Genomic DNA, 19172 nt, shown 5'->3' on the forward strand with positions numbered 1-19172 from the left:
AAAGGGAAATTATTGCATGCATAGAGTATGGGTCAGAAAATAATCTCAGTGTTTTGTGGAAGGTCTCACTGAGCCAAGAATAAACAACAAAAAATAACTTTTTTTCATGAGGAGAAAATATAAAAACTACAAGCAATATGTGCTGCTTAGAAAAAGGTCAGTAAGTAGTTCAAGAAGATGAGATCAAAATAACTGACATAGAGATGAAAAATAGTTAAAAAAAGTGTGATGACTTAAGCAATGAAGCATTGTTTTGGAAAGTTGTGCACATCATGTTGAACTGGAAATTGAGTTACGGTGCAAAGAAGATACTGAAATATTCGGTAGCTTTTATATGAATACTGATATGGATTAAATAAAAGAGTTATAACGGTATACTAAAACTGTCAGTTTTACGGGAAATTGACTTAAACAAAGTAGAGGTGTTTTGTTTACTACCTTAGATAGACAGGGGCATCTGATGATTATCTTGTAGAGCTAATCCTGTCACAAACAAAGGAAAAATGGTTTTTTCAGTCAAAGGCTCCAATCAGTTCCACAAATCAGAGATCACTGAAAAGTTCTATAAAATATCTGAGGCATGCAGAAAGTAGGTACATTGTTCAAGACCAGTGAAACATAGTAACCCTCTGTTTAGCAATTAATAGGAAAGTTTTTAAAATAACAACACCACTCGTTGTTATGATAGTTAATCTTGGGTAGTTAGTAGCTTTGCAAAGCCAAAGGACACATTAACAACCATGGAAAAGGAAATCTGCACTGGATGGCTAGCTTTAATTTATATTTGTAAAGATATATTTCACAGATTTTCTGTATCAAAAATCGTTGAATCACGTGAAACATTCTCCGTGGTGTATCGAAGAAATTTTTAAACTCTGATATGTGACTGTATGAAATACTGACTGTAGGGAAGCATGACAAGAGAATTCGAAGCATTTACTGTGTGATTGCTGAAGAATGTTAAAATTGAGTGGGTCAACAAAAATGTGAAGCATTGTGTGTTAGAAAAAAATATGTTGGAAATTTGACGAAGAGGAATGAGCACTTACTATTGAGAATCTAACGGGAAAATTTGACATTAATTTGTGACTGACTAAAACAGTTTTTACACTTTTGACAAATAAATAATCTGTTTTTCACAATAATCTTAAAGCTGATATTTTGAAGTTAAATTGAGTCAGATGTGTACCTTATTTTTTCATTCCTAAAAATAAAAAAAATCATTGCTAGTTTTAAATTTCGGATGACGTAAATGATTGTTATCATTGTATTTTTAGACTTCAGAGCATGTACTAACAATAATAAACTGGACTTGTTCTGACAGGGAGATGTCAGCGAAGATCTCTTCCAGAGGCACTCTGAGAAACCACCCACTATGCAGAGTGAAAGTGAAAAGTCATCAAGTTCCTCCTCATCCAGTTCGTCTTCAGAAAGTTCCGACACTTCATCAACAGAGAGTGACAGTGAGGATGAGGATGAAGATGGAGAGGAAGAAAGACCTCTTATGTACAGGCGGCGCCTCTTGGAGCTCGATATTGAAGAGTTGGAGAGTTTCAGGTAATTTGCTCTAACTGTTACTGATCGAAGCTACAGTCTGTGCTTACGGAACTTCAGTCACATATAATACACACTTATTTTAAAACAAGAAAAACAAATGCCTTGATGAATCCAGACCATGTAGAATAGTTTAACACAATCTGTGATTTATGATTGCAGAGTAATAGCGGGCAATCTGAGAACAGAAAAGTTGTGGATTCTGCCTTGTTCTTGAGTATTGATGACCAGTATTCAAATATGGTATCTAAGAATGAGCCCTTATTTCATTTGTTCCTCGCTTTCAGCAACAGTTGTTGGTTGAACTCAGAAAAGTTCTTGCTTCTTAGATATGTAGTCATTGTATTGACGTGTGTTTCCAGCTGCCTCTTGCTATGGGAATTTTTGCAGTCACTTTCAGTTTTTTGCTTCTTGTATAAAAAACAGTGTTGCATTGAAATATGTATTAAAACAGTACTGGAAGGTGCTTTCTTTATATTTGAATTAACGTAAGAATTTCACTATGGATTGTTCCATTACTTAAATAAAAAAATGGTGAAAACGCATTAAATTAAGTTCTAAAATTTCTTTACCCTGCGTGTGTGCTCGCTCGCACGCGCGCGCGCACACACACACACACACACACACACACACACACACACACACACACACACACACACAAAAATCCCAGATGGACACATGTGCCTCATCTGTGTCAGCACGGAAAGGTATCCGATACATATGTAAAGCTCAGTCGCACAGTCTGTTCCTTAAATCAAGGCTGGACTCCCCCCTCCCCCCCCCCCCCCTCCCCAATAGCCTTACCATAAAAATTCCTTGCTCTGGATCCCATCCCTCCTTTCACAATGACCTTCATATTTTAAAATTCCGCCAGTTCCTATTCCATGTAAACATGGCACTATAGAAGAAAATCTCCATGGCACAGACATCTCAGAACCACCTCTACTCCCTCCTGAAGATACTGTTACTGTGCAGTCCCAATTACTTATGTCAGATCCTAAATTGTAACCCGTGCCTCTTCAACTCCTGGAATAGCTCTCCAGACACCAACTCCACGAATGACCGAACTTGTTGACATCCTGCTCCCAACTTGGATCGTCTCTGCTGATCAGTACTTACCCTATCACCATTGAATCCCCTCTTCAACTGCTCATTGTACCGAGGCCCTGCCTTGCTAATTTTTCCCACATCCTCCAATACTCCTTCGTAACATTCAACTGAACTCAAAACCTAAAGAAACCCAAGAACACTGTTGTCATTCTGTCCAACAAAAACCTCAGTCCTACTGTCCTATACAGAGGCCTCACCTTATCCCTGCATCAAAGTTCAACCATGCTGGACTCATCAGAGATCTGTTGTCTTCCTCCCAATTCCTACAGTGGAAACACTTCCTTGCTACCAATCTCTCCACGCAGGCCAACCTAGTTCAACACTGAACCTTGCCTGTTCCAGTTCTTACCCCCATCCAGCCACACTCCTCACCCCCTCCCATTTAACCGCTTCCTGGCATTTCTTACCTCCTGTTTGTCTGCACCATTTTTCCCCAGGTCCTTTCCCAAGAACACAAACCTCTCAAAAGAAGAAAGAAAACCACTCGCAGCCTCAAGACAGGCCAAGATTTAATCATTCTCCCTGCAGACAAACACTCCATCAGTGTTGTGAAGATGTGCAGTGACTACCTAATAGAAGTCATCTGTGAAATGTGTGGCTGCTCCGCCTACGAGTTTATCCATAGTAATCTCATCCCAGAAGTCCAACATAATCTCCAGTCCCTTTTCAAATTCTTAGGACATTCCCAGAATCTCTCTCTTGACTTCATCTTCCTCCTTACCTCAACGACCTGTCACACACCTCCATTCTACAGGATTCCCAAAATCTGCAAACCAAATAATCCTGGATGCTCCATTGTAGCTGTTTGCTGTGCTCCCACCTGATAGAATCTCCACTCTCGTCAACCGACACTTCCAACCAGCTGCCTGTAGTGTAGCCTCGGAAATCATAGATACAAACCACTTCCTTCATCAACTCTTAACCATCGCCATCCCATTACCACCTGCACCCCTACTCATTGCTATGAATGCTGCCTCCCTATACACTTACATCCCTCATGCCCATGGCTTTGCTGCTATTGAACACTACCATACTAACATCCTTCAAATTCCAAACCTGCTATCTCACTCCTTATGTACATCATGAATTATGTCCTCTCACATTAATATTTCTCCTTTGGGGGAAAGATACTTACAAACAAATCCACGGCACAGCCATTACAGCCAACTGGTATAAATATATGCCAACCTGTTTAATGGCCTTCTGGGGCAAACATTCCTAGGTCCCAAACCTGAAACCATTTGTCTAATTCAGATTAATCAGTCATAACTTCATTATCTGGACCCAGTACCAAAACACCCTATTGTCATTCCTACATAATTTCAACACTTTTCTTTCTTTTTTTTTTTTTTTAAAGGGGGGGGGGGGCGGCGGTGAGCCCCTCCACACTCATGTCAGTATGGTGACCATCACAAAAGTTCTACCATCGCCTCTATGATTTTTAGTATTTATCAAGGAGTTCACTTGATACAGATCTTTGATGTTGTCCATGCATTTGGATAGGAATATCCTGTAACACGGGTTCATCAAGGTGATAAAAGGTGATTGCAAAGCAATTGAAGGGTAGCAGGTTTAAAGGCAGAGGTGGAAAAAGTGCCAAGATTAGTGCCAACGGAAAAAAAACCTCTGCAACAATCTTGACAGGTAGTAAGCGCGGTAGTGGGTTTCCTTGCTTGCTGCAACGGATCATGTAAGGGTAAGGTTATGGTTAATTTGTGGGTATTATGCAAAGCTCGGTACCAGTGTTGTAGCTTAGGTTCATCATAAAGAGTATAATTCTGTATTGATATGAGGTACTCCTGATGCCGGGCACCGATAATGTCTCCTGGGCCGGCTGCAGCATCTGAGTACCTGTAACATGCTGAAGTTGTCGTATCAGTGGTCAGCTGGTCATAAAATTGATTGCACAGTGTATAATGTTAGGTGAGTTCTGTTTGTCTTTAATATGTAAATTGGCTTCGCTGCTACAGCCAGTTGGGTGGCTGTATGTTCAGCTGACAGTGCCAGTCAGCTTTGCTGAGATGCAGGAGTTTGCCAGTATTTACGTTGTTTGTGTACTTCAGCTTGCCATACGTGATTAAGTGTCCCTAGTAAAGAGTGTCTTTGGGTGGTTATGTTACCAGCTGTGGTCGTTATTGTATTTTACCAGATTTGGGATGAAAGCATTGTTAGAGTGTCTTGAGTTCCTGTGCAGTCATATGGCAAGTTTTTTAATACCTCAGATAGTGTCTCGAGTTGGTATCCTTTGAGAAGATCCACAGTGTGTTTGTATTGTGGAGCATTGCTTATTATATGTAGCATGACTTGTAAGCAGTGCAGGTGTGTTGGAGCTGCATATCCAAAGACTGGAGCTGCATACATCATCAAAGGTATTATGCAGATGGACCTAGACACTCTCCTATTCAGTGCACTTTGCCGGTTATGCACTTTGCTGGTTAAGTACTGGATAAAGTTAGATGAGCCTCACATCTAGTATTTCCCAGGGTTTGGAAATATCGTAGGTCCGGGACATACACAGAGCAGTCTCAGTTGTAGTGGAGAGATGGGTAGTTTCCACATGACCCGTGTTCACATTTAGTGGTTTTGGTGTTTCCTCTTCATTTATTGCTCTCACATCAAACAAAAACAAAATGAATTTCTGTGGCCAGGAGCTATGAAGTGAATTAAAATACATTCACATAATTATGGAAGGCTCAAATATGTTCTTGATTTCAGATTTTATTTTATTTCCATCTTTCTAACAGTCAAGCATTAATCACCTTGAAGAACAATGAAGTTATTTTTGTCGGTTTGCTAAAGAAATTTGGCTTTTATTAATCTTTCCCACTGAGGCAGTCAATTTATTTGAAATGAATTATTTAATTTCACAGTATTGGCTAGTTTCAGCTGTTCGTTACATTTCAAGTGCACATTTTCATCTTCTAGCACGTATGGCATTATGCCATAATAAAGAACCAAACGTAAGATAATACGGTACTGGCACTCCGAGAAAATTTACACCTGAATTTGGACATACAAATAAGCCAAATTATGGATTTTAGTATGGTTCACGAAATTTCGATGTTTTTGGAGTGAAATTTTGATGCTCTTGGAGTATACTCTGATGTCTTGTTTCTTCTGAGGCATAATGTAAGATCTTTTAATGTTTTACACATAACGAACATATGGGCTTCCTGCATCATCGTAGCTGAGCAAGCGCGGTGGCGCGCGTTATCTGGCGCTCTCTGGCAACTGATCAAATGAACCTGTTTGTAACAAATCACAGGAAAATATTGTGAATCGTGGTTTGAGAAGCGTTACTTTCAGAATAAATTTCCTTTTATGCAAGATGAACTATGTGCGAGAATGTATGATGAATTTCTTAAATCACAGAGCGTCTGACTCTCATTTAAAAATCAACTCTTTGAGGACGACCATTTAGAAGAATTTCGAGTCCAGATGATTAGCTATTTATGTCATTATTAAAACTTTTACTGGCACATTTGTGTGATGTATGTTAAAGTGTAACATGCTCAAAAAAGATCAATATTGTATGTGAAAGCTTACCTTCTCTTGCAGCTTATTAATGTTAGAGACCAGTGTTATATGTGGAAGTTTTTCTTTTCTGGTAGCAGCACTATGTATATTAATTTAAACCATTAACTTTTCCTATTTGTGCGTTCGCTCTACTTAGCAGTGATGTTGCTGTTGGCTGGCTACATCATGTATCCTATGTTCTGAATGCTCGCAATCATCGGCTGGCTAGATCATGTGACATGAGCTATGACTAGCTTACAAAAGCGCATCGCAATATCGATTTCAATGCTTTGGAAAGTAACATGCACTATTTGGTGAAATTTGAATTTATACTTTCATAATACGAAAACATGATGTGTACATGTTGGTGCACATTAAAAATCTTTTCAAAACATGTTTTTTTTCCCCCGAGTTTAGTTTTCTAAAATGCCTGTAAATTCTATGCCAGTGTATAAAACCATAACGATTCAAAGGATTGATAAGTTTTGCAGTTTTGAGGAAAAGTATACTGTCACTTAACATGGAAAAAGTGTATTTTCGTGTGGGAGAAAGTGTATTTTTAGCCGGGAAAAATACGGGAATTTTTTTTCCGTGTCCATGTATACATCTTAGTTTAGCATCTCCGTAATGCTCTCTCACCAGCTAAAGGATTTCGTGATGAAACGCACCGCTCTTCGTTGGGTCTTCTTTATCTCCTCTATCATTACTACCGCATAGGAACCCCAGATAGATGAACAATACTCAAGAATTGGGTGAACAACCACCTTATAAGCCACTTCTTTTGTGGATGAGTTACATTTCCTTAAGATTCTTCCGATTAGTATGAGTCTGGTGTGTGCTTTTCCCACTATCTGTTTTATGTGGTCATTCCACTTAAGGTTGCTCTATATAGTTAAACCTAGATGTTTTATGGCAGACGCTGTGTCCAGCTGTTTGTCATCAATTGTGTAGCTGTACAGTAATGGATTTCTCTTCCTATTTGAGCGCTATATGTTATGTGTACCTGACTTTCTTGCGGAAATGTACTGAGTGTGTGTGTTGTGTTGTTATTTGTCTGCAGTGTTGCTGTTTGTGTAGTTATTTTGGTCTAAGAGTGAACAGACTGCCTCGCATTTGTTGACGTTTAACTTAAAACACTGCTGTTCCAACAAAGACTCAGCAGTTCTGAGTTGTCTGAAATCATGAATTGATGTTTGATGTTTTCCACTCCTGCACTAGGATGGCGTTTCATCCGTGTAGATGGCAACCATTGTGTTTTCTTTAGTTCAGATATCATTAATGTAGAGATTAAACAAGGCAGCTCCCAGGATGCTGCCTTGGGATACTCCAGCTCGTATATCATGTAATGTTGATTGTTTGCCCAGACTGAGGCCATCTTTTGGTTGGGTATAAATGTATGAGGTATACAAGTCCATCGAGGGAACTAATTTCGATGAGTTTTCAAATGAGGCTGTTATGCCAGAGATGATCAAAAGTCTTTTTGATGTGTGGGCATACAGCCCCCTTTGCTTTCTTGGTGTTGTAGCCATTTGTTATATGATAAGCTACAGAAAGGAGGAGTTATTGCTCTGGCCTCAGGGTGTCATTAGTGTGTCAGTGCCTACCTTTTCAACAGTCATGCTGAGCGAGTGCAGTTTTGTAGGAGGGAGTGATCTTTCCCTGGCTTCCTGAACATCAGGACTGTGACTGCTCTCCAAAAGACAAGGAAGTGTTGGTGTCATGGGATGGCATTGGTGATGTGTGTTAGGTATTCTGTGGCTTTATCCTTGAACTTTGGAGGTTTCAGTTTTGAATGCCATTGGGACCAGGAGCTTTCCTAGCAATGGTGTGCTTAATAGCGCATGCGATTTCGAGTGTACCAGCACACCTAATTTCATCATGCAAGGGCGGGCTACAAGGTGTGTAACCTCCTGATCAGTTTCAGGTGTGAATACAGGGTTCGATGGAACCAGATTTGGTGTGAATGATGCTGCAAGTGTTACGGTCATAAGCTCTGCCGTCTCCTCTGTGGATTATGCAGGGCTGTTTGGCCATGTAGTGTTTCTCCTTGGTGAAGTGACAAGTAAATTTCCACATTCCTGGTTGAGTGCTGTCCAGCCCAGGGAGTTTTTGATGGCCCTGTGTGACTTTAAATGTTTGTATTTTCTCCTATATAATACAGTAGAGCCTGTTAACGAACAGTTTGTATGACGAGTGCCTGGTGCGCTGCCACTATGCACTGCCCGTATCTCGTGAGACAGTTTCTCATTGAGTTAAGGCCCAGGATTTAATGGGACAGGGCCGTTGAGTGATGGTGTGGTGTGGTGTAAAGACTGGAATGGTGTCGATCATTGCATCCTGGACAGCAGCTATGAGTGCTTTGACATCTGCATCAGTTTGAGCTGTGCACGTAAGTTTGTGTGTCTGGAATACGACTATCAAGTGTTTCTTTGAACAGAGCCCAATTCATGTGCTTGCAGTTTTGTATCCGGCATTGTTCTATGCTGTGCAGTGTTTCTTCCATGTGCAGTATTACAGGCATGTGGTTTGAGGGCATATCATTTACTACCTCAATGTTGAGTGTAACTGCAATGCCCCTGATGAGTGCCATGTCTACCACATCTGGCCTCTGTCCACTGTGATAGGGTATGTACATTGGATCAACAGGCACTAGTGTAATGTAGTTTCAGCCTAGTGTATGTTCAAATAGTTTTTTGCCATTGGAGTTTCACCTCCAAGAATTCCAGTCAGGGTGTTTTGCATTACGATCTCCTGCAGTGATACCCATGGTGCAGTGTTATATATTATGCTGATATCCCATGTTATGATGTGGTTAGGTGGATTGTATAGCGATATCATTAGTGTAGGCCTGAAGGGCATGGCCTCCAAAATTTTGAGTTCAGGGAGTTCTTTTCCTAGTGCATAATGCTTGCTGTTCTACCTCCTTTCTTGCCGTCCTGTCGGTGAGTACGATAGCTGCAGGAGCCTGATTAATGTAGTTGTATGTGCAGTTTAAGCTTCATATTGTTCATGAGCAATACAGATACCCTTCCTCTCTATGAATGTGACTAATTCAGTAGTGTTGTTCGAATGTTGGTGATCCCATCTGCATTCCAGAACAGGATCTGTGTCAGTGTTAATGTTTTTTGCGTGAGGGGCTGTTATCCATGAGAGAGTGAGAGGAGTGTGCTGAAGGAGTTTGTTATGACAGCTCAGTGCTGGTCGGATGTGGCCACAATGAGCTGTGTGCCGAGTGTGATGATGAAACCAAAGACCTTCATGGACCTGGGTCAATGTGTGGTTGAGAAATAATTTCTCGATTATTCCTCCAATACCATGTTCCTGTTGGCCTTTGCGTTAGTGGATGTGTTATTGGCTGCTTGTTTGTTTTGGCGTGATGTATGGGCAGGCTTCGGTGTTGGTTTTGTGGGTTCATTTTGTTGGCACCCATGTTATAGTTGTGGTGAGGGCGAGTATAGTGTGCATTGGGGTTTGACTCTCTGAGCTGTGTGCCTGCATTTTGTTGGTGTGGTTGTTGTGGGGTAGGAATGTTCCCACGTGTGATAGGTTATTGTTTGACTCCTTTCTTCTGCTTCTCTGAGGTAGTGGTTGCCCATGTGTAATATGTAATATTTTTGTGTGTTGTGTAGTCCGAAATTCCGGGGCAGGGCTGTGTTGTTGTGCTCTGGTTCTAGTTTCATGATTGGTGTGGTTGCAGTGGCTTGTGTTGTCTGTACAGGCTGTATGTCTGTTGCTGTATTGGCTGTGAGTCTGCAGGGCCCTGAAAGTCTTCTGCCCCTCACTTGCCACTGGTAGAGTTCTAGCAACAATACCAGTGAAAAGGAGACTCAGTTCCTCAATCATTGTTTGTGGTGTGTGTGTGTGTGTGTGTGTGTGTGTGTGTGTGTGTGTGTGTGTGGGAGGGTGTGGGGGTGGGGGGGGGGGGGTGTGGAGGACTTTGGAGCTGTTATGATGATTGCTTTGTTATCTTTAGTGTTTTTGCATCTCAGGCCTGTATGCAGACAATGCACCCTGCATTACTGGCCCTGTGTGGCCCACCACATTTGGCTCATTTGTGTTCACCTGTTTATCACTGTGGGATCTAATGGCTGCCAGTGTACCAGTGTATTTACAGCAGCAGGGTGCCAGACCACCGTGTGCGGCCAGATTTCCAAAATTCTGAGAGCAGTGGCATTATTGGGGGACTTGTGGTGGGTTGTGTATTTCTACAGTCATGACCATGTGAGCGAAGAGCTGTACCTTCAGCAGGTCGCAGCATCTGGCCATGTCAGATAGCTCCACCAATTAGTTGAATATGTTTCTGTGTGTTCAGAACCGTGTCATGCGGCTTGCACTTACACATTCTCAGCCAAGAGCGACAAGTTCTCCTTGTACTGTTTCATTATGAGTTTGTGAATCCATTCCCGTCATTATGTACTGTTGAGTTTTGTCATCAGCAGTTCTGTACATGGCTTATTCAACATTGCATTTCTCTAGGAAGCTTATTGGGTTTGTGTACCCAGCCTTGGTAGATATATGTAGTGCAGCATGATCCACTGATAGTTTTGAGTAAGATGTTGTTGGTCTGTATCTCTCCATGAAGACTCAGGTCTCAATATTTGTGTATGATGACTGGTGCAAATCCAGTCTGTGTAGGTGTGCTCTGCATAGCTGTTACTGTGTTGTTGTTTGGGGTTGCTGCAGGGCTGTTTCTGTTGTCCCTTGTGTTGTTGTCGTTGTAGCTGCTACTAATGATAGGTGTAGTAGGTGTTAGCAACAGTGGCCCACCATTGCCAAAGGCATTAGTGGCTCTCTTGTGTGTGTGTTTATTTTTGTTTGCATCTGATACCTCCCAGCTGCAGTGATCCATCACTGTGGTACTGTTCCTTGACTGGTAATTCCGGCTGTGGTAACTCCTGTTCCATTACCTTCAGCTCTTGTAATTCTAGCCCCCAGTAATTCCACTGGGTCAAGATAGAACATGTCTCACATTCCCGAATGAGATTTTCACTCTGCAGCGAAGTGTGCTCCAATATGAAACTTCCTGGCAGATTAAAACTGTGTGCCAGACCGAGACTCGAACTCAGGACCTTTGCCTTTCGCAGGCAAGTGAAGACAAAGGTCCCGAGTTCGAGCCTTGGTCCTGCACACAGTTTTAATCTGCCAGGAAGTTCCACGTCTCATATTACTGGTATTGTGACTGTATGTTCTGTTGATGTTTTCGTAGTTTCACTGCCACTTGTCAGTTGATAAATGATCTCCTGATGATTGCTAAGAGGACGGTGATACTGATGGGTACAATGATATCTACTGCCTCTTGTGCTCCCTTCATCATGCTGCAGGTTGTACGGTAAAGTTTGCGATGCTTTGGTTTACCGTCTCTCCAGTGTAAGGATTCTTTATTTAGGGAGTCATGACATGTTTGCTTTTCTTTGGAAAGGGAAAAAAAATTGTGAACTTACATAAGTGGGAAGTGTTAAACCTATTGATGCAAGGGAGTGCGGGAAGAAGAAAAAAGCCTACAGTGCACAGGGTGACGCGATGTGAATGTTCCCCCGACACTGAAGTCCCCGAACAAAGAATGGGTGATTCCTGCTGGAAATTTGCAACTGAATTTGTGGGAGCTTTGAGTCAAAGACTTTTTCATCTGAACAGTGGAGAGCATCAATGGATTAATTACAAGTTCTCTCGTGACTAGTGCCTCTTCGGTTTATTTGCAACACTTACAGCATCCTCTGGCAGCTACGCCTCAGAGCAGTGATAAACACATGTTGGCTGCTTCATGCCGACTCAACTTCAATGCCTTCTACCCAATCACCTTAACCTCATCCTCCTCAACCCAACTTGCTTACTTCCTGGATGTTGACCTTCACCTCTCTGATGGATCCATCCTTACCTCCATCCATATCAAGCCTGCTAACTACCAACACTACCTGCATTTCATCAGCAGTCACCCATCCCACACCAAAAAATTGCCCCCATTTAACCTGTTGACGCATATATGGAGTATCTGCAGTGACTAAAATTCCCTTGGCAACTAGAAAGGTCACTAAGGCCTCCACAGGCAGGCACTACCCTTCAAACTTAGTCCGCAAACAGATTTCTTGTTCCATATCCTCACACCCCCAAGAAACAACTGCAAAGGAATGCACCCTCATTGCCTAATATCAACCCAAACTGGAACAGTTGAGTCATGTCCTTTCACAGGGACTATCTTTCAGGATGCCCAGAAATGGGGGACGTCCTACTCACAATCCTTTGCCCCACTCCTAAAGTGGCACCCTGCTGCCTACCCAACTTCCATGATGTCCTGGTCTATTCCTATGCCACTCTCACTCCCAACCTCTTGCCATGGGGTCATATCATTGTGGAAGCCCAGGGGCAAGACCTGCCTGATTCACTCTTTCATTACATAAATTACATTCCTATCACAGGCTTATTCTGTTTCATCAGAGGAAGGGCTATATGTGGAAGCAGTCACATCATATACTATGTACTACTTTCTGCACAGGATTTCATGGGGGCATGATCAAGAATGGATGGCCACTGACAAAATGTGGCCAAGCACACAGTTGACCATGCACTGGCAGAGCACACTGCTAAGCACAGCATGCTCAAGTTCTGTGGCCGCTTCACAAACAGTGCCACATGGATCTTTCCTCCAGACCCATCTTTTCTTAACTATGCAAATGGGAATTATCCTTTCAAAACTCCCATAATCCTCAAGGCGTCAATCTCTGCTAATACACTGACCCACATGCTGTACCCAAAAGTCTTCCTTTCCTGTCCTGTCACCACCTCCCAATCCATGCCCTCATGTTATCATCATTGTGCGCCGCATGAACTCATCTGGTATGGTACCTGTGTGTTGTGTTACTATCCCGCACACATGTCGGTGCCTCCTCTCGCATTTCTACCTTACACGCTGGTTGCCTCCCCTTGAGCTGCCAGCTACCCCTCCCCAATCCCTCCTTCTGCTTCCACCTCTTTCTCCTTCTCCCCACCTCAACTAATACAATCCCTTACAAAACTCTACCTTTCAAACTGTAATCCTGGCATTGTGTGGTCAGCTGACACACTGTAACTAAAAAGGCATCTCTCTCTCTCTCTCTCTCTCTCTCTCTCTCTCTCTCTCTCTCTCTCTCTCTCCCTGTCTGTGTGTATATGTGTACGCACATGTGCGCACTCGGGTATATATGCTCTACATCATTAAGGGATTCAACTGAAGGCTAGCATGTTTTCATTCTTTTTTGTGTGCCTATCGATAACTACAGAGTTGTTCTAAGTGTTGGACCCATTTCCAAAAATTCACGTGTATTAAAGTATTAATCCAAAATGAACAAGCTTTATGCCAATGAAAAGAGGAAGTTTCAGAGTTTTTGGTGGGCAGGCGGTGATGGTTTCAGAAGCGGCCAGTAGAGTTCACGTGTCAGTAGGCCCATCATTCCATTTCCCTGTCAGTTTTGAGTGAGATGGAGACTGTGGAGCATGTTCTTGAGTTCACAAAAAGTGAGTCACAAATTGCAGTGCAGCAGGCATTTCATATATAATTTGGTATTCATCCACCGACTTGTAGAAGCATTAACCATTGGTTTAAGCAGTTTAAACAGACTGGGAGTGTGCGCAAAGGAAAAAGCACAGGCCGACTGCATGTGTCGGAGGATGGTGTCCGGCGGATTCAAGAAAGTTTTTTGCACAGTCCCAGTAAGTCTACCAATAGAGCCAGTCAAGAACTTGGAATACCCCAACCAACTGTATGGAAAGTTCTGAGACGGCGTTTGCTGTACAAACCGTACTGATTACAACTTGTGCAGGCTCTCAATCCCAATGACAAAGAGAAGCGTCTCACATTTTCTGGTAATGTGCTAGCAAAGATGGAGGTTGACGCATTTCTAAAGCATGTAATTGTTAGTGATGAAGCGAAATGTCAGCACACACAATGTTCACATATAGGGTTTGGAAAATCCACATTCACCATTGCAACACGAAAGAGACTCACCGAAGATCAACGTGTTCTGTGTCGTATCTCATACAAAGGTTTAATCACCATTTTCCTTTGTGGAAAGGACTGTAACAGGATTCACGTACCTGGATGTGTTGGAGTAACGGCTGTTCCCTCAAGTTAGGGGAGATTCCCAGGACTTAATTTTCCAACAGGATGGAGTTCTGTCCCATTGGCACCGTGAAGTATGAGGCTTTTTGAATGATTCAGTTTTGTTGCCCTGTTACAATTTGCTCTTTTGCCAAAATACACCAGATTTTACACAATGTCACCTCACTAACTTGTTGTGCAGACACAGTTGTTTATTAAGTGAGGAACTGAGGACAAGTAAGGTCAGTAGCCTATGGAGAAAACACATCTTCGGTACAAAAATAAATGTGTAATGACTTCACTTATGTTGTTCCAAAACTCACGAACTCACGGCAATTCTCATTTCAACAACTATAGATTGGCCTTAAAAATATACATGTTTCACCGAATAAGTCTTTAGTTTGTTGAACAGTATGGTTGATAATGAAGCTTTGTGTATTAGCCATATGGCAAAATACTCTCCTCCTTGCATGCTGTCATTTGCCAGAATCTTGTTTGAATACGTCAAACTATCTATGAGATGTCAGGAATGTTACAGATATTTCATTCTGGCTTTTTCACTGCCGTGTGCAATTCCAAATTAGTGCGCTATGTAAAATCAGTTCTTTCAAGATTGGTGACAGGTAGAGACCTCCATCCAAGTCTAAAGAAAAAGTCAAGATGTTAGCTAAATTTCTTATACAGCAGCACAGGGTGTAATATGTACCAAACACAAAATCATAGCAACCCCTCCTTTTCATTGCAAACTTTTTCAAATTTCGAGCATTGTCTTATTTAAATGCAGATATCTCAATAACTGTGACTTGTAACCAAATGACAGGCACTTCATCGTGAAGCTGACATATAAAGCTACATATAAGTGACATAAAAATAAGCATTTTGTGCTGAATGTTTTCTGTAAAACCATTTGAGAAAGATTGCAGGGTGTATGCTTTGATTTTTGCCAGCTCAATGCATCACCAACCAGGTGACCTCCACTACTGAACAAACAATTGAACTTGGCCAGCACTGTGGATGAAAATTCTACACTGCACATGGGCCACCATGTCCTGCACGGGCCTAACAACACATGAAGTTCATTCCTTTGTACTAGGGTAACAGCTACATCAGGAAAGTTTCATAAGATGCTACATGCCACATTTCAGCAGAACTGTTTCCAATGACATATGTACAAGAATGATAGGACCATTGGTTCTGGGAAGGGCAAGTTTCACTTTCATGTCATCACTTGAAAATGGCTAATATATGATTGATTGGAAACTTTCTTGTCATAGTCCTCTGGCAACCTATTTGTGGTCTGGTATGTGAAATGCATGAATGGATGTTTTCCAGGAGCATCCAAGCCAGTCTTGATTATGTACTACAACATTTAGTGGCTTTGAGCTCAGCTTGATTGAAGTTCATTTTTTGTGTTTATCAAAGATCAGCTGCTTTATACAAACAGCCCTTGAAATTATTATTGATGCTATATCATTTGCTAGGGGTATGTCTGTTCAGCACACTGTTTGTTGACACATTTCTCTATCCTTGTCTCACACAACAATGTGTCAGTCACTACTATGAGGATGATGTAAGAGTGGCCATCACACAGCAGTTTCAAATTTTATTCTGGGAAATGTGTGCGTGATTTTAATGTGCATAATTCTCATATGGGTTCTGTGCAATTTCAGTAACACAATTACATTTTTGTAGTGCATTGTTTGAGCAAAATGACATGTCTTCCACACCAAAGAGATGAGATGGGGATTCATCAGTGGCTGCAATGTGTATGAAGCAGTGATACGCGCCAGCCTGAGGTGGTTGAACTCACCAACAGGTTCAGAGAACTTGTTTCTTTCTCATATTCTATGTAGAATCTAGTGAACCAGTTCTGTTCATCCTAAGGAAGCTGCTAAAAATGAGACAGGCACAAACTACTCTTTCATTCTGTTAACAGTGCTCATATCAGTGCAGCACTGGGCTCTGCATTTATCTACAGGCAACAAGACCGTATTGATTAAGGGAAAGTTCAGCTTTGCAATGTTGAGGATTAAACAAGTTCACTTAGTTTGAGAAAGGTCGGATATGATAACCATTTTGGGTTGTTACAAGGTGGAGACTAATATCCATTAATTGTGAGAGGAAAGATTTAGCACTGAGCTGTTGTGTCAAATTAAACCTTGGTGACAGACAAGGATTTAAACTTATGTACTTGGCTTACAAGATTAGTGCCTTTCCAGAAGCGTCATCGAAGCCTCGCAGGCTAACTCAGAAATTCATGTTGCCACTAGATGCCCTCTTATTCATATATTCCGAACAGTACAGGTAGTCTTCTGCTCTGCAGTGTGTTTAACGCTCCTAGGAGAGAGGATATATCATTTATGGTGTGATTGTACCACAAACTTGTAGCTAATTAAGGGCATCTGGCATTGAACTCTCATAACTAGCTTAAATGGTGTACTGTTAAGCCTCAGTTGGATGAAGACAAGTACAAGGGTTTGAGTCCTTGACTGGCGTAAACTTTTATCAGAAAAGTTCACTGCAGCAAATCCTAGTGAAGAAAGAGGTAACTTTGTGTATAATAGTGCAGTTGCCTTATGCAGGTTTTTATTTATTTTGGAATGATTTCATACAAATGCACAAATAACTGTTGTGTTGAGTCCAAAGCAACAGTAGATTCTGCTTTACTGAGACTTGTGCATAAATCTAGCATTTTAACAAAAGTTAAAATTTTTTACAGGAAGCCAACCCAGTGTGTCAAACTCTGAATAAAATATTCTATGTATATCTTTCGAGCATAGTAAAATGGGGTTTGTTAGCTTAATTCATTTTGTTTCACACAGATATATTGAATATCTTCTGGTTTAACTTTGTTATAATTGTGTAATAAAATAGTCAATTAATTATCAGCATATATCAGTTTTGTTGAGAAATAGGTGTGTCTACATCTGTAAAAATCAGAATCTTATTGCTAATGATTCAGAAATCAATTATCAGCAAATTCTTGTATATAATTCTTTACTAACCTTTAAAATTATTTATCTGTGAAATCTTAATGTTTTCATTATGCAGCTAAAAATTTAAACCCAACTATTTTGTGATTATGTAATGTCACTTTTTCATGCATGCCAGTGTAATGAATCTTTCTTAACTTTCACAGTAAAGCGAGGACACCTGAGCGCAGTGAAACTCCTATTCCCCCTGAGAGTCTCAGTGATACAGAAAGTGGATTTGGAGTTGCGGGACTTGAGGATGTGAAACCTGCACTGGAAGAAATTCCTTTGCCAGCGAGTGTTGCTGTCCCCACTTCTCTCAGTCCGTTGCACAAAATGGAAATGCACAGCACTGTTGATTCTGCTGCAGCAGAAGCACTCATGGCTCTGGCTGGTGGTGAATCCATCATCCTGAAGACTGCAACAGACACAGGTCCACCTACAGTATTGAATGGAGGTCTTCCACCTGAAGATACATTTGCAGAATTGTCATCACCTCCTGACATCACGGCTGAACACTCCTATAGCTTACCACCCAGGCGTGAACCTTCTGCCTCTCCGCTTAGTAGTGACGAAACACCGAGAGGTGCTAAGCGGCCATTGTCTCGACCTCCGCTTACTAATCATGCCACTTCAGTTGAAAATGAACTGCCTCCAGCTTCCAAAAAAGCTCGAAAATCTAAGTTTGAGGAGCTTATGAACGAGACTGCATATGTTAAACCTGTTACTAAGGCTGTTGTGTTCTCCAAGCGGGACATTATTGGAGAAATGACTGTATTGTACGAGTTTTTAACACGTGGCATTGACAAGGAAGATATACATTATTTGAAACGCAGTTATGAGGCAATGTTGGCTGATGATGCTCAGGGATACTGGCTGAATGATACTCACTGGGTTGATCATCCTGATATCCTTTCTAAACTTTACTATATTTTTATCATTTATTGCATTGTAAATATATTTTCATATTGTTGTTCTTCAGTGTCTTGTAGTATCAAGTATATATCATTCTTCTACACTGGTGTTGTTATGCTCTTGGAAGTATGTCCTATGTATGTACGTATTGGATATCAAGAAATTCTAATGTATTAACAGCCATCAACATTTTTCTTAATAACATTTTAGCTATGTGGTTTTTATTTCAAAACTTATGTACAATCTCAATCTCTCTCTGTGTACTGTTGTCCTGTTAACACATAGTATAAAAATGTCTGAAATCACTTCCTGCTCCGTAGTGAAACATGAGTATGGAACACAATTAAAAAGTGTGTGTGTGTGTGTGTGTGTGTGTGTGTGTGTGTGTGTGTGTGTGTTGGGGGGGGGGAGGGGGGGCAGGAAACAGGATGTTCTTCTTGTTTTTCACAAGCTTACAGAAAAATATCAGCTTTGAACTTTTCTGAGGAATTGTGCTTGCTAAAGCTAAGAGGGTTTTGAAAACACAATGCGTAGCTGAATCAGTAGTGTTGTTGAACAGTAAATCATTACAGTCTGTGGATCGAGGGTTCAAGTCTCAGTTTGGTCGTTCCTTTTTTACATTCAATTTGGCATACCTATATCTTTTAAATGTAAAATTTGTCACATATATCCTAATTAACACATACCTAATCAATACTTTTAATAAAAAATGCACATCTTCTTGTTTCTACTTATATATTGCACACAAAGTTCCAGATTTCATAGTAAATATAAACTCTTAATTATCCATATTTTATAATAGGCTGTCTGTAGAGATAGTTCAAATAAAGAACACACAACAAATTAAATTTTTAGGACAAAAATAAAAAACCAAATACTCTTCATTTAGACTTTGTCCGTTGTTTTGTACCACAGATGTCGTCTCTTAAGAGCCGCAGTAGGAAGTGTTGTGGGAACATGGACAACAACAATTTTCACAGCAAAATTACCAAATAAGCAGCAACCAGTCGCAAAATCATGTTTTCTTTATTTAC

General features: G+C 41.1%; 1 protein-coding gene across 3 annotated transcripts in view; it reads left to right on the forward strand.

Moving 5' to 3' along the window:
• LOC124544734 (histone-lysine N-methyltransferase SETD1B) overlaps positions 1–19172 on the forward strand; it is a 165084-nt gene that overhangs the window by 113640 nt on the left and 32272 nt on the right. For all 3 annotated transcript variants that reach the window (XM_047123386.1, XM_047123388.1, XM_047123387.1), the window contains exons 10-11: positions 1325–1557; positions 17391–18130. In XM_047123386.1, the coding sequence (XP_046979342.1) occupies positions 1325–1557; positions 17391–18130 (973 nt within the window). The remainder of the gene's footprint in view (positions 1–1324; positions 1558–17390; positions 18131–19172) is intronic.

Source organism: Schistocerca americana, chromosome 8 (genome assembly GCF_021461395.2).
Source record: "Schistocerca americana isolate TAMUIC-IGC-003095 chromosome 8, iqSchAmer2.1, whole genome shotgun sequence".
Lineage (NCBI taxonomy): Eukaryota > Metazoa > Arthropoda > Insecta > Orthoptera > Acrididae > Schistocerca > Schistocerca americana.